At 34.0% G+C, this 15,099-nt stretch overlaps 1 protein-coding gene and 1 pseudogene across 12 annotated transcripts in view; both read left to right on the forward strand.

The window, feature by feature from the left end:
• Window positions 1-11,600, forward strand: part of LOC146898038 (MADS-box protein SOC1-like) — a 48,751-nt gene extending 37,151 nt beyond the window's left edge. For 9 of the 12 annotated variants that reach the window (XM_085734321.1, XM_085734316.1, XM_085734322.1 and 6 more), the window contains 6 exons: window positions 1,598-1,682; window positions 9,537-9,598; window positions 9,708-9,807; window positions 10,437-10,478; window positions 10,888-10,929; window positions 11,224-11,600. In XM_085734321.1, the coding sequence (XP_085590447.1) occupies window positions 1,598-1,682; window positions 9,537-9,598; window positions 9,708-9,807; window positions 10,437-10,478; window positions 10,888-10,929; window positions 11,224-11,385 (493 nt within the window). In that variant the 3' untranslated portion in view covers window positions 11,386-11,600. The remainder of the gene's footprint in view (window positions 1-1,597; window positions 1,683-9,536; window positions 9,599-9,707; window positions 9,808-10,436; window positions 10,479-10,887; window positions 10,930-11,223) is intronic. The other 3 variants (XM_085734325.1, XM_085734324.1, XM_085734326.1) reach the window with 1 other exon arrangement.
• On the forward strand, window positions 5,189-6,255 carry LOC146898040 (uncharacterized; annotated as a pseudogene).
• Window positions 11,601-15,099: the final 3,499 nt, after the last annotated feature.

Consider the following 15,099-nt stretch of genomic DNA (forward strand, 5'->3'; position numbering starts at 1 on the left):
AAACAATGACATTAGTCATTACCCACAAATGTTCTACTTAGACCCATAAACAAGGGAATAAAACTTCTAATATAGAAGACATAAATGGATATAAAAACACCCAACAAATGCAACAAACCAAATAAATTCCCGAAAGAAAAATTGCAATGTCAAAAAGTTTTAGGGTTGTTTGGAGGAGCCAAAGCAACAAAAGACTAAACGATCAAGATAATGGAGAGATTGGACCATATCTACACTAAAAAGACATTGAGTATATGAATAATCATATCTTTTATATATCATTCGTTTAATGCATTCATGCTTGATGAGGGAGTAACTACTCACACTTGTACTCAATGATCTGTCTCAAGTGAGTCTCCCACATCACTTTACTTTGATCCATTACATATGGATCCAGTCTTTCTCCTTTATCAAGTCAAACTAGACTCTAATACTTCTTGTTGGAAATTACGGAGGAGCAGGAGCAATAAGAGACAAATGATCAGGAACACCAAGAGGACTTAAAATCACATCTCCACCAAAACCTTAGGACATTGAATTTAAGATTCATCTCTCTCTTATATATCATTCATTTAACTCATTCATAATTGACGTAAAATTGACAACTCACATTTGAACTCCAAAAAGAGGCGCGAAATCATCTTTCGGATCATATAAAAGTTGTGACCTAAAAGCTAAACTCTTGGACAACACGTTAACAACCATTTCCTTCAAGTCCAGTTGTAAATAATTTTTTACCTTTTTAAAACAAAGCAATATATCCTCATAGTGATTAAGACAAAGATTGCATAAATTATTTAGTTCAACCAAACTATTTTCTTTCTACACCAAAAGCTTCCTCCTCCAAACAAACAGGCAAACCTAAAGCTTCTTCCTTCTGCAATCAAAACAGTCTTTATTTTCACAAATATTCATATGCAGTCGAGGAAAGAAATCTTTCAATGAAGAGTAGCCAATTTAAACACCCTTCCAAAATGACACTAAGGGCACATTTCCTTTATTCAATAAGCCTCCAAGCCCTTACACCTCCCAATAGATAAGACACAGAAAAAAAAATTTAATTCCTCAATTAAAAAAATCTGGACTGTTACAAATATCATCACCTTATTTTTCTTCCAGAAATTTACACCAAAGACTCCTAATTTTCTAACAATAACTTTATATCCACTTTCCTACCAAACTCACAATTCTTGACAGAATTACTAATTTAATAACTGATTGTATAATAATACAGATAGAAAAACCCTAATTATAGTAGATAGTATTATAGTATCCTTTAGATGCAAATTGAAAAACGAATACCTTACTCTCTATAATATAATCTCTCGAAAAATAAAATAAAATTAGGGCATTAATATTTCTTTTCTAAATTACAGAAAAATATCTGTCTTATCTATTTTCTCTTCATTTTACTTATCCTATTGATATTTCATTTTTACTACAAAAATATATGTTTAACTAATTCCAATTTTCATTTTTTCACATGTACCCTTGTGTGTTTTCTCATTTTTTTAAAACTATTTAGCAAGTACCTTATATATTTTCGTAATACTTGGACTCTGAATTAATAATAGTCACATTGGCTTTAATGTTACAGCATTCCAGAAACGATTGAACGATACCGCAATCATACCAGGATTAATAGCACTCCAACACCATCTGAATCAGTTGAAAATACTCAGGTTTATTTCATATACCTCTTATTATTGTGTCTTCCTCCTCTCAAAAAAAAATTGCTGTCTTCCTATTCATCATCCAGAAATTAAATAGTACTTTTTTAATTGTTTAATTTTTTAGTTGCTAAAAAGTATGTGTTTCTCTTAAATATTTCTAGATTGTTCTATTATTGTCTTGGTTAAGTTGTAATCTACAAATATCTATAATCATATAACATACCTCCTCCATTTCTTTTCTTTTGATGTTCTAGGACTTCAACTTTATTTCAAAATATTTGATGTTTTAGGATTTTTAATATTTTTTATCCAATTTTACCCTATGCAATTGAAGTTTCAATTTGTGTGGTGAGTGTTGATAATTAAGGAGATTGGACAGTAGACAAAAAACATAAATAAAGGCATTTTAGTCTAAACCTTACAACTATTTCTATACTTAAATGATTCCTTAATACTTGTGCAATCACCTAAAAATTAAAAAAGAAAAAAAAAAGAAATGGAGGGAGTAGAAAAGACAAACAAAAGTCTAGATTATTCACCTTCTAGGGAACATGTTCTAGCACCTATAAATAGACAAATAATATTGAAATGAAATTGTATTCTACTTCTAGGTTTTTTTTAATGATAATTGTTATTTATTAATTGTTATATTAATATTTACTCATTCGTCCGGATTCGAACGTAGGACCTTTAACTTCTTAACCTTAAGGTTAAACCAATTGAGCTAACCAACACCTCGATTCTACTTCTAGAAACATATGCAATTGTATTCACACCTTTGAGATGAAATGATAAGTTAATTACTAATGTGTCTCCTCTTGTCCCACATTACTAAATAATCCACTACTAGTTCTTATACTATATGTTTGTAACATTTGCAATAATAAAAAGATTCAAAAGACTTGCAGACCTTTCAAATATTCTTTCTCTAGTCTGGAATATCGGGATCCATCCAAGGTTCAAGTTTTCTCATGACAACTCATTCTTGATAGGATCCCAAATAGAGTGAACCTGCTTCAGTGTCGGGTTTTGATCAATCGGGCTGCTTCCTTATGCACTTTTTGTGGAGAGGAGCCAAAATCGGTTAGTCACCTATTTGTTACCTGTGGGGTCGCTTCTAACAGGTCATTTGATGTTGAGTAACTGATTGCAAAAATCCACTTCACCTCTGGGTACTGGGTTTTTGAGAGGACTCTGGTCACTCTTGTTTCCATTATGAGTGGCAGGTGGAACCAATCCTCTGTTGGGACCGGTAGGTTCTTGAGTAAGGGTCTTGCATCGGTGCATTTAAGCGGGGTCTTGGGTCAGTATCTTTGATGGATGGGCCACACTTTTGGGGTAGTAAGCTTTGTCAATCTTCCATTGTGTCTGAGCTCTTTGTAGGCGGGTTTCTAGGCTAGCCTTAGTGTTGGGCAGTTTATTCTTTGGTATTTCGCAGGTGTGTAGGGGTTTTTCAGTTCTTTGGTATCTGTGTCTGTGACTCCTTTTATTTTATATATATTAATTTGCTATTAATAAATAAAGATGCAAAAGATTGTACCCCAAAAAAAATGCAAAAGACTTGTCGAAGTTGAAGCTCTCTAATCAGCTCATTTGTTAGGGAGCGATTTGAACCTATACAGGTGCAGTATGATGCTGCAACAGCAGAAACTTCCCAATTTTGTGAGAAAAATTATTTAATAGTCTCTACAGATGCAACACCATACTGCAATTGTAGAGGATCCAATTACATGAAAGGATTTGCTTTGCCCTCATAATGACATAAAATAGTTTGTGTTTGTAATTTCTTATTTTCATTTATAATTATTAAATTGTCACTCTAATTAATTTATTTTAGATATTTTTTTTTTCAAAGATTTCTATGAAAATGGTGGAAGTAAGATTTTTTTTTTGTTTGTAAAAAGAAAGGAGAAAAGAGAGAGCAAGTTTAAATACACCAAAGTAAGATTTGCATAAAAGAAAAGGATAAATAACCCTAATAATCAATGCCTGAAATACATGCCCTCATATTTGAAACATTTCCTATGTAATTTGGAGTTCAATTAGTATGCTTACTAATTAGTAGCTTACTGATACAGAGCATGACATTATGACAGCTTGAACCTTGCAGCCACCACCCTATCATGCTAGCACCCTATTCCACCACCCTACTATTGACAATAAGGCCAACAAGCCACCATGTTTGACATTTTCTATTTTTACTAGATTGTGTTTTCATTACTATTTCAACTACCATGGCCTTTAGGATTGTTATAAATAAGGTCATTTCCTTCATGTATTCTCACAATTTGAAATATACAAAACTTGAGTTTTCTCATTTGAGAGTTAGAGAGTGGATTCTCTCTTGGTTTCTGATCCATTTTGGCATCAGAGCAAGGTTTCAAATCCGGAGTTGAGTTTGAGTGAAAAAATCAACGGAAAGTTTGAGTTTTCTAAGGGTGTTCGTAGAGTTTAAGAGCTGCCACCCTCGAAACTCTACTTTGCGGCCATTTTTTCGCAAAACTAACGCCTCCATTGCGTTCGGAAGGCCGAAAAACCTTGGCCTGGAGGTTTTTGTCACCAACGGAGCCTCCACGAGCCGCCAAACGCCTCACCGGAGTTCTCGCCGGACCAAATTAGTAAGCTACTAATTAGTAAGCCCCTCAACTAATTAATAATGAAATTACTAATTAGTAGCTTACTGATACACCCGCCGCCATAAACCACAGTTGCCGGAAGTCAGAGGTTGAAGACGACCAGTCAGCAGCCACCTCAGCTGCCACGTGTCACTTCCAGCTAATCACTTACCGCCACGTGTCAACCTGACACATCACCCTTGGCATGTCCAGTCATCGACAAGTCAACCACCACATCGTTGCCACGTGTCACCCCATGTGCCACGTCATCACCCAGTCACCCAAATTTTCAGAAATTACAAATTTGCCCCAAAACGTTTCCGAAATTGCAGATTTGGCTCAACACTTTCTGAAATTACAAAATTGCCCCTCAACTTTCAAAAAATTTCAAAATTGCCCCTCAACTTTCAAAAATTGCAGAACTACCCCTGTACTTTGTGAACTTGCAAATTTGCCCCTATTCTTTCTGGAATTACAGTTTTACCCTTGTTCAAAAATTGTGATTTTTCAGGAAATCCTTCCTTTTTAGTGCTATTATAATAGACAATTCCTATTATGCTCTGTGGTTGCAGTTTAATCTGATCTTCCACATCAGAAAAAAAAATATTCTATTTTTTTAGTACTTTTACTCATTTTGCCGTTAAAAAAAAATGCCTCCAAGAAAAAACGACCAAACACTTAGAGATATTCAAATGGAAGAAATGAGAAGACAAATCCAACAGTTACAAGAAACTGTAAATGCACAACAAGCACAATTGGAAGCTCAACACATGCAATCAGACGTTGATGAATCAAGTAGCGAATCATCATCATTAAGAAGTCGTCGTCCACAAAGACAATCATTCAGAGACAACGACATCAAGGTAGATATTCCTGATTTTGAAGGAAAGCTACATCCAGATGAGTTCGTTGATTGGCTCCAAACTGTTGAACGAGTCTTTGAGTATAACTTGAAGAAAAGAAAGTCAAGATCATTGCTGTCAAATTGAAGAAGCATGCTTCCATTTGGTGGGAAAATCTAAAACGAAGCGAGCCCGTGAAGGAAAAAGCAAGATCAAGACTTGGGAAAAGATGCGTCGAGAACTAAGCAAAAAGTTCTTGCCTTCTCATTATTATCATGATAGTTTTATTCAACTACAAAACCTTCGTCAGAAAAACTTGTCTGTAGAAGAATACACTAGAGAATTTGAGAAGTTAATGATGAAGTGCGACATTCATGAAAGGGAGGAGTAGACAATAGCTCGTTACCTTGGTGGATTAAACACTAACGTTGTTCATCCAGTTCAGCTCCAGCAATATTGGTCATTAGACGATGTTGTTCGTTTGGCCATGCGAGTGGAGAAACATTTACCCAAGAAGCATTCTTATAGGAACTTTTCCTCCACTGAGAATTCTTCTTATCCCCGTAAAACAGACAACGATCAGCCTAGTACTTCTACAAAACCTTCTCCTTTACAGAAAATAAACTCAAAGCTACCAAGTGTTTCAAATGTCAAGGTTTTGGACATATAGCTTCAAATTGTCCAACATGAAGAACCATCACCATCATCAAAGGAGAAGCTTATGAAGAAGTTGATGAGGAAACAAACTGAGATGAACCTGAAAAAGAAGAAGAGTTAGAGCCAATTTATGATGAAGAGCTCATTGTTGCTGATCATGGCGAGTCTCTGGTGATCAGACGAAGCCTACACGCGATGTCAGCTCAAGAAGAGCATTGGTTGAGGAAAAACATTTTCCATACTCGTTGCACCACTGCTGGAAAAGTTTGTGATGTTATAATAGACAGTGGTAGTTGTGAAAATGTGGTGTCAAACTACATGGTAGAGAAGTTAGAGATGCCAACACAAAGTCATCCTCATCCTTACAAACTACAATGGCTCAACAAAGGTAGTGAAGTGAAGGTTACGAAGCGTTGCCTTGTGAATTTTTTCCATTGGTCAGAAGTATCAAGATCAAGTTTGGTGTGATGTCGTTCCAATGGATGCATGTCATCTTCTCCTTGGAAGACCCTAGTAATACGATCGTCGTGCCCATCATGATTGTTATGCCAACACCTACTCCTTTGTAAAAGATGGAGTAAAAATCAAGTTGACTCCATTACCACCGAGTGGACTTGATAAAAACAAAAATGAGTCCAAGCCATTAGTGTCTTTAATCACTAAGACTCAGTTCAAAGAAGCTATGGATGAAGTCCAAACCATGAGCTTTATTCTAATGTTCGAGGAAAATGCAGAAACTGTCCTTCGAGTAGAAATTGAACAAATGCTCAGTGAATTCCCAGATGTTGTACCAGAAGATATTCCACAAGGATTGCCGCCGATGTGAGACATTCAACATGCTATTAACTTTATTCCTGGAGCTGTCATTCCTAATAGACCAGCTTATAGAATGAGTCCACAAGAGCATGCTGAAATCACACGTCAAGTTGAAGAATTGCTGAAGAAAGGACTACTACAGGAAAGTGTTAGCCCTTGTGCTGTTCCTGCAATTTTAGTACCCAAAAAGGATGGAAGCTGGAGAATGTGTGTTGATAGTCGAGCTGTCAACAAGATTACCATCAAGTATCGATTTCCGATACCTAGACTTGATGATTTATTAGATCAGTTGCATGGTGCCACCATATTTTCAAAGATCGATCTTCGAAGTGGATACCATCAAATCAGGCTTAGGCCAGAAGATGAATGGAAGACTGCATTTAAAACCAGAGATAGCTTATATGAATGGACAGTGATGCCTTTTGGGTTATCTAATGCTCCAAGTACCTTCATGCGTCTAATGAATCAAGTACTTCGACCATTCATTGGCAAATTTGTAGTGGTCTACTTTGACGATATCTTAATCTACAGCAAACACAAAGAGGAACACTTAGAGCAGCTTCGACAAGTACTACAAACTCTGCGCGAACAAAAACTCTATGCAAATTTGAAGAAATGATCCTTCCTAACCAATGAGGTTACTTTTCTGGGTTACATAATCACTACTGAAGGTATTCGAGTTGACCCCAGCAAGGTTGAAGCCATCAATAGTTGGCCTATTCCAAAGTCAATTCATGATGTGAGAAGTTTCCATGGATTAGCTTCATTTTATAGAAGGTTCATCAAGAATTTTAGCTCTGTTGCAGCCCCGCTTACAGATTGCATAAAGGGAGATCAATTCCAATGGACCGAGCAAGCACAAAAAAGTTTTGACAACCTAAAACAACTTTTGACTGAAACACCAGTGCTAGCCCTTCCCAACTTTGACCAGGTGTTCGAAGTAAGTTGTGACGCTTCCAATTCAGGAATTGGCGCAGTTCTATGTCAAGAAGGTCATCCTATAGCCTTCTTTATTGAAAAGCTCAACAATGGTAAACTTAGATACTCAACCTATGATAAAGAATTTTATGCCATTGTCCGAGCCTTGCAACATTGGAGTCATTACTTGTTGAATAAAGAATTTATTCTTTGTTCTGATCATGAAGCCCTCAAGCATTTGAATTCTCAACAAAAGATCAATCGCAGACATGCCACTTGGAGTGAGTTTTTACAAGCTTATCCTTTCTTACTTAAACATAAGGCGGGAGTTCAAAATGTTGTTGCAGATGCTCTTAGCAGGCGTCATACCCTACTTGCCACTATGCAAATGAAAGTAATTGGATTTGAGACAGTCAAGGAGTTATACAAAGATGATCCAGATTTTCAAAAGTTTTGGAATGCCACTGATTCACAATCCTCTCAGGACTACTACAGGCATGAGGGATTTTTGTTCAAAGGAAAAACCTTATGTATTCCTCGGTGCTCTCTACGAGAAGCCATTATTTGGGAAGCCCATGATGGAGGATTAGCAGGTCATTTTGGACGAGATAAAACTGTTGCTTTAGTGAAAGAAAATTTCTATTGGCCAAGACTTGAAAGAGATGTCTACAAACATATTCAAAGATGTCGAGTCTGCCATTTGGCCAAGGCCAAAAGCCAAAACACTGGTTTTTATATGCCGCTCCCTGTTCCAGAAGCACCTTGGGAAGATGTTAGCATGGACTTTGTCCTTGGATTACCTCGGACTCAACGCCAGAAGGATTATGTGATGGTAGTTGTGGATAGATTTTCAAAGATGGCTCATTTCATCCCATGCCAAAAGACTAATGATGTCGTTCAAGTAGCTGACTTATACTTCAAGGAAATTGTTCGTCTTCATGGAATTCCAAAAACCATCACTTCTGATAGGGATGTTAAATTCTTAAGTCATTTTTGGAGAACCTTATGGAGGAAGATGGGTACTAAACTACAGTTCAGTATTGCTAGTCATCCCCAGACAGATGGACAAACTAAAGCTGTTAACAGGATTTTGGGAAACCTACTTCGGAGCTTTGTCGGTAAAAATCTAAAACAGTGGGATCTCATCTTGGCACAAGTTGAATTTGCATACAATAATTCAACTAATCAAGCTACTGAAAAATGTCCTTTTAAAGTGGCATATGGAACTCGACCACACAGTCCGTTAGACTTGACTCCATCATCAGATAAACATCAGTATAGTGAAGATGCAGAAAGCAGAGCAAAAGAGATCAAGAAACTACATGAACAGGTTCGACAACGGATAATCAAGCAAAATTCAAGATACAAAACAAATCATGAAAAGCACAGAAGGCAACAAATCTTTAAAGTTGGAGATTTGGTATGGATACATTTGCGTAAAGAACGATTTCCAAAACAACCAAATGCCAAGTTGTCACCAAGAGCTGATGGTCCTTTCAAAATAGTACAAAAAATCAATGACAATGCTTACAAGGTAGAATTGCCAGGAACCTATGGTGTCTCAGCAACCTTCAATGTTGCCGACCTTTCATAATATCTGGATGACAAACAAGATATAAACTCGAGGGCGAGTTCTGTTCAACCCGGGGAGGATGATACAGAGCATGACATTATGACAGCTTGAACCTTGCAGCCACCACCCTATCATGCTAGCACCCTATTCCACCACCCTACTATTGACAATAAGGCCAACATGCCACCATCTTTGACATTTTCTATTTTTACTAGATTGTGTTTCCATTACTATTTCAACTACCATGGCCTCTAAGCTTGCTATAAATAAGGCCATTTCCTTCATGTATTCTCACAATTTGAAATATACAAAACTTGAGTTTTCTCATTTGAGAATTAGAGAGTGGATTCTCTCTTGGTTTCTGAGCCACTTACTTATTTAGACACTGCATTTCAACTTAAGAGACTTCAAAATTTGAATGAAATTGCCTTATATATTACAGCAATTGAAGGAAGAAGCAGAAAACATGATGAAAGAGATTGACCTTCTTGAGACTTCAAAACGGTTAAATATTTTGAATTTCTATTCATTGTTGACAAATTTATTTACATTTAAGTTTTAACTTTCCTAACTTAGAACAGACTATGTTGCATTTGTAATTTCATACCCTCAGGAAACTCTTAGGAGAAGGTCTAGGGTCTTGTTCCATTGATGAACTACAAAAGATAGAACAACAGTTGGAGAGAAGTATAAGCAAAATTCGCGCAAAAAAGGTTAGCCTGATAAATCAACAAGCCTATATAATTTTAAATTTGGGTTAATTATGTTTCTAGTCCCTATAAAATAGCGACCTTGTAAGTTTAGTCCCTACTTAATTTTAATAGCATTTTTAGTCCCTAATTTTGTTTTTCTGCACTGAGTATTAGTCCCTACTCAATTCAAATTTGTTTAATTTATGCTTAAACTCTTAAATTTTTGAACAATTTTTTGCAGACATGTTTAGAACATTACTAAAAGTTCGTCCGCAAAAAATTATCGCAAAATTTGATTTCTACATCCAAATTTTATTACTTTTTATCTTTAACTTTTGTCGTTTTAAAAAATTCATATTTAATTCATTTCATGTCAGAAAATTCTAAATTTTAGTAAACGAACCTTTCATAGTGTTCTAATCTTGTCTTAAAAAAATCGTTCAAAAATTTAAGAGTTTAAGGATAATTAATCAAACTTTGTTTTAGCAGGGACTAAAATTATAAGTAAATTTTTTTTTATAGGGACTAAAAATGCTATTAAAATTAAGTAGGGACTAAACTTACAAGGTCGCTATTTTATAGGGACAAGAAACATAATTAACCCTTTAAATTTTACGGATAATATTAAATCTGAAATTTCTATTATTCAGACTCAGGTTTTCAGGGAACAAATTGAGCAGCTAAAGGAAAAGGTAAGTTTCTTTGAACAAAAAATGTTTGTTATCAATTAGGATCACTTTATTAGGGTTTTAAATAGCAGTCACGATTAAGGTTGCGATCGTTGATATTGAAGAGAATAGCAGCCACAATTGTGATTGCATCTTTCTCAGTAAATATAATTCAAATCCCAAAATCAATTGCATTACAGTGTATCAATTTGTTATAAGATTTGTGGTCGAATTCAGACTACTATACAATTATGACTTGAAATGCTAACATTTTTCTACTTTTTTTTTAGGGAACATTTTTCTATGTTTACTGTTTAGTTACATGATACATGCCAAGAAAATAAAAAAAGCTTTATAAGTAATGCACATTGAAAAAGTTCCCAGCTAGCATTACATCAAAAAGATTCTGACAATTATTTTGAATACAATTCAGGAAAAAACCCTAGTTGCTGAAAATGCCATGCTCACGGAGAAGGTAAATTCACTTTCTATCTGGAATTAATTCCCCCCTAAATTTGCTCATTCAAAGCATCCAGATTCATAGAAATCTTGAAACTTCTAGAAAAAGTTCAAATGACGACGGAAATTTATGAATGTAAAAAGGCTAGATGTGTCTCTAATTTCGTTGTTTAGAAACCTTTTTCATTTTTTTATCGTCTCTATTTCCGTTATTATTTCAACTTTTGCTAGCTGTAACTTTACTTTTGATATCAAACATGAAATATACAAATCTTTCAACTATAGAATGGAAACACAAATTTGTGTGCAGTATGGTAACTATTCATCACAGGAAGAAACAAAGGATCAGAGAGAAAATATAGCTGAAGCTGAACCTTATGCAGATCAAAGCAGTCCAAGTTCAGATGTGGAAACTGAATTGTTCATTGGTCCTCCAGAAACAAGAACAAGACGCATTTCTCCAAAGGTGTAGCTTGTTAGGGACTAATTAATCCCTCTGACTATGCAAAAGAAAAATAAGGGTTAGGCAAAATGTCTCATCAATGTATCTTAGATTTGTTTCTTGTATGCACAATGTATGCTATCATTCAGATAGATAGTAGTGGTGAATTGTAAGAGTAGTTATTTGTTTTATAATATTATCAAACCTATGATTTAAATGACAATGGCTTAAATAATATAGAAAAATGAGTATAAGAAATACTCGAGCCAATACAAAAAGTTCAGAATAAAGGTCAGACGACGACACATGCAAAAAAAAAAAAACACAATACAAATCAAGCAGGATACAACATCAAAACCTAAAACCAACATATAATACACCCAATGGAAGACGGAGACCTCATTTTTTTTTTGTTTTCCTTTATTAACTTACACGATCTCTCATATATTTATTAATTTATTTGACAACACATGATTAAATACATGTAAAATATAGTGATAATGTTTCCCTAAAAAAATTATATAAATTAATTTTTTTATTGAGATAAATTTGATTTAAAGAATTTAATTTGTAAAATAATTAATAGATTACAAAGATATTAACATTGTTGGAAAAATGGAGGACCAATATTGTATGCATATCTGGTTAATTTTAGAATGAGTGTCATTTTAGTAAAAAATAATTGTTTAAAATGAAAGTCATTTTTATTATTTAATTTAAATTATAAATTTTTTTCAATTGTGTCCTCTAATTAATACCATGTATACTACTTTTAAAATATTATGTCTACTTTACATTTCTAATGCTGGGAAACCCATCAATAGATAATAAGATTAGTTTAATAAAAGTGTGTAAAATACTTAAACGATACTCTTTCTAAAATGGAGAGAGTAATTCAAACGAGTAATATCAATATTATGTGAAATCAACAAATTTACTGATGTCCATTTGAAAATCGTGGGACTTATTTGAATTTTAACTAACAATAGTTTGGTAAAAATAATGTATTAGAACGCGACAAATATTGAGTTTCACAACGTGGTTAACCAATATTTGAATCCTCGTTGGTGTGTCCACATTTAAATGAAAAATTGTATTAGTAAATGTGTTATTAGCATTATTTGTTGAGGGTTTAAGGACTTGTTTGGAAATGGTTTATTTGAGCTTATCAGCTGGTATAAGTATTTCCTTAAAAAAAAAAAATTGGTATACGTCTTTTGAGACTATTGTGAAAAACATATGAAAATAGGCCATGACATTGTTCATAAGCTCTTTTCAGCTTTTTTCCATAAATCATCTAAGATAGTTTATGAAAACAAGTTATAGCTAATTACATGAAAACAATTTAACTTTATTTTATATTTTGTTATATTGGTTTTTTCTACATTACCCCTTGATGAATTGGGGGTAATTTACCATATCAGAGAAAAATCCTCTTTTTTCATCTTTATTCTCACAATCAATTATCAATTTCATCTCAAAAACAACAAACTTATATCAAGTTCCTTTTCAACGTGTGATCTCCATCTTTTATGTCTCAAAATCAAATTCTCAATTATCCCGATTCATCGAGGGATAATGTAGGTCTCACCACATATATCATTAAACATAAAAATGGATTCTCTCAATTTTCTCAAGTTTTATCAATTTCACGATTGAATAGAATAGATCAGATAAACTATCAATATAAAAATGAGAGTAATGAAACAATTTAATGGTGAGATTGATAACACGTAAGTAATATGAAAGAAAAAAACTTGAGAAAAAAAGAGTTCTCTCAAAAAAATTCTCTCAATTTTATCATATGTTATCAATGTCAATGTCATCATTGAATAAAATGTGTCCCCCATAAAGGAATATGGGTGGACAATATTCCAAAGAGTACATTTTTAGGTATAATATTCCAATGATTATTATTTTATCTCAACTAAAAAACAAATATTATGTTATCAAATATTTAAAAGTTTGAAAAATATTATTTTTAATATAATTTTTTTTATTTTCTTAACTAATATTTTAAAGATGTGTCTTTGAAATATGATTGGTTGTGTGCACAAAACGAAGGATCAGGTTTCATTTTAAAGATGTGTCTTTGAAATATGATTGGTTGTGTGCACAATTATACACAGTTTCCAATCTCAGTTGTTCATCTCAGATCAAACGGTTGAGATTGAAACTGTGTTTTTTTAGTTAAAACAATCCTGGTCATTCAATTGTGATCATATGGCTGTAATTGATTACAGCACCCTGCGGTTACAGCAGAGAATCTTATTCCCAAAACCAATCTTAAGTAGAAATTACTTCCTCCGTCTCTATATGTAAGCACCTTTTGTCTCTAATAAAAGGATGCTTGCACATGAGAAAAGGTAACAACAGCAGCAGGTTTAATAAGAAGCACACATATTTGTGCAACTATATCATCATCTAATTGATCTAACATTTTCAAAGGTATGGAAAGGAAACAGCTCATGCACGCTCAGTGGTCCCCTCCACACAACAAAAGGAATTAAAATTCACTGTTCCTTCGTTAGATTAATTTGATACTTGATTAGTTTTGCGTGCTGTCACACTGACACGTTTCGATAGTAGAAGAAACCTTAGTAGTTTTACATAAATGGTATTTTCTGCCCTCGCCAATCCAGTGTATGACACGTGACATGGCAGCCAATTCCACTTTCCACAAATATACATCTAGGGCACTAGTGCTCTTAAAATAACATTACACCATGAGCACTCGTAAAATATATGGGCTTGTTTCACATCTAAAATGAGCAAATAGTCCCTTTAGTCCCTGATTCTGTAGCTCGATGTCACATAGGTTCCTGACTCAGGATTAAATACAAATAAGTCCCTGACTTTGCACTTCTGTTATCACTTTAGTCCCTGACGTTAAAAAAATCTGTTAAGTGATGATGTGGCGCATATGAGGTGTCACAGGGACCAAAATGAAAGTAGAAAATGGTCACTCTGATACCTGAACCAAAAAACAATATCCCCAAATTGAATATCCAATCTCTAAATCGCTAAATTTTAAATCTTTAAATGTCATCTAATTATTTTTTTTTGTTCAAAATCAATCTTCCATTAAACACCAACCTACTGTTAGGTCTCTGACTGTGCATATTTACTATCAGTTAGGTCCCTGACAGTAAACACGAAATTTCACTAAAGTCCCTGGCTATTAGGGACCTTTTTGGCTTGAAAGCTGATCTTGAGGCAATGATATGTTGGGCTAAGGTTTGGAGTTTTATAATAGTGCCATAGTGTTGTGGTTCTGTTACCTCTTTCTCCCTTTAGTATATAATGACATCAAGATTACATATATAGAGAAATGAATTATGAATGATGTGTTTAATTATAATCCCTGTAAGTATTTTAGAGTCATAGCTTGATTTTTGATGTGTCTTTCAACAACAATATCCAATTTTTGGTGGAGAGATTTGAATAACTAATGCATAAATTCATTTACTAATGCACATGCTTGCCTGTTGTGATTATTATTACCATAGTTTAAGACATTGTGCAGATTTATGCAAGAAGGTGTTGATTCAATAGTATCAAATATCATATTCATGCTATTAAGTTACATGAAAAAACTTATGCTTTAGTTGCTTTAGCTTCTCATGAAAGAAAAAATTAAAGTGAGAAATTTGATAATAAACTTGGAAACATAAACAACTTATGTTCGATGTAGCACTAGTACCTACTAAGTAGAACAAATTTTGAGTTAGAAATTATGTTAAA

Source organism: Medicago sativa, chromosome 8, assembly GCF_051527215.1.
Source record: "Medicago sativa cultivar Bolivia chromosome 8, Bolivia_mono, whole genome shotgun sequence".
Taxonomy (NCBI): Eukaryota; Viridiplantae; Streptophyta; class Magnoliopsida; order Fabales; family Fabaceae; genus Medicago; species Medicago sativa.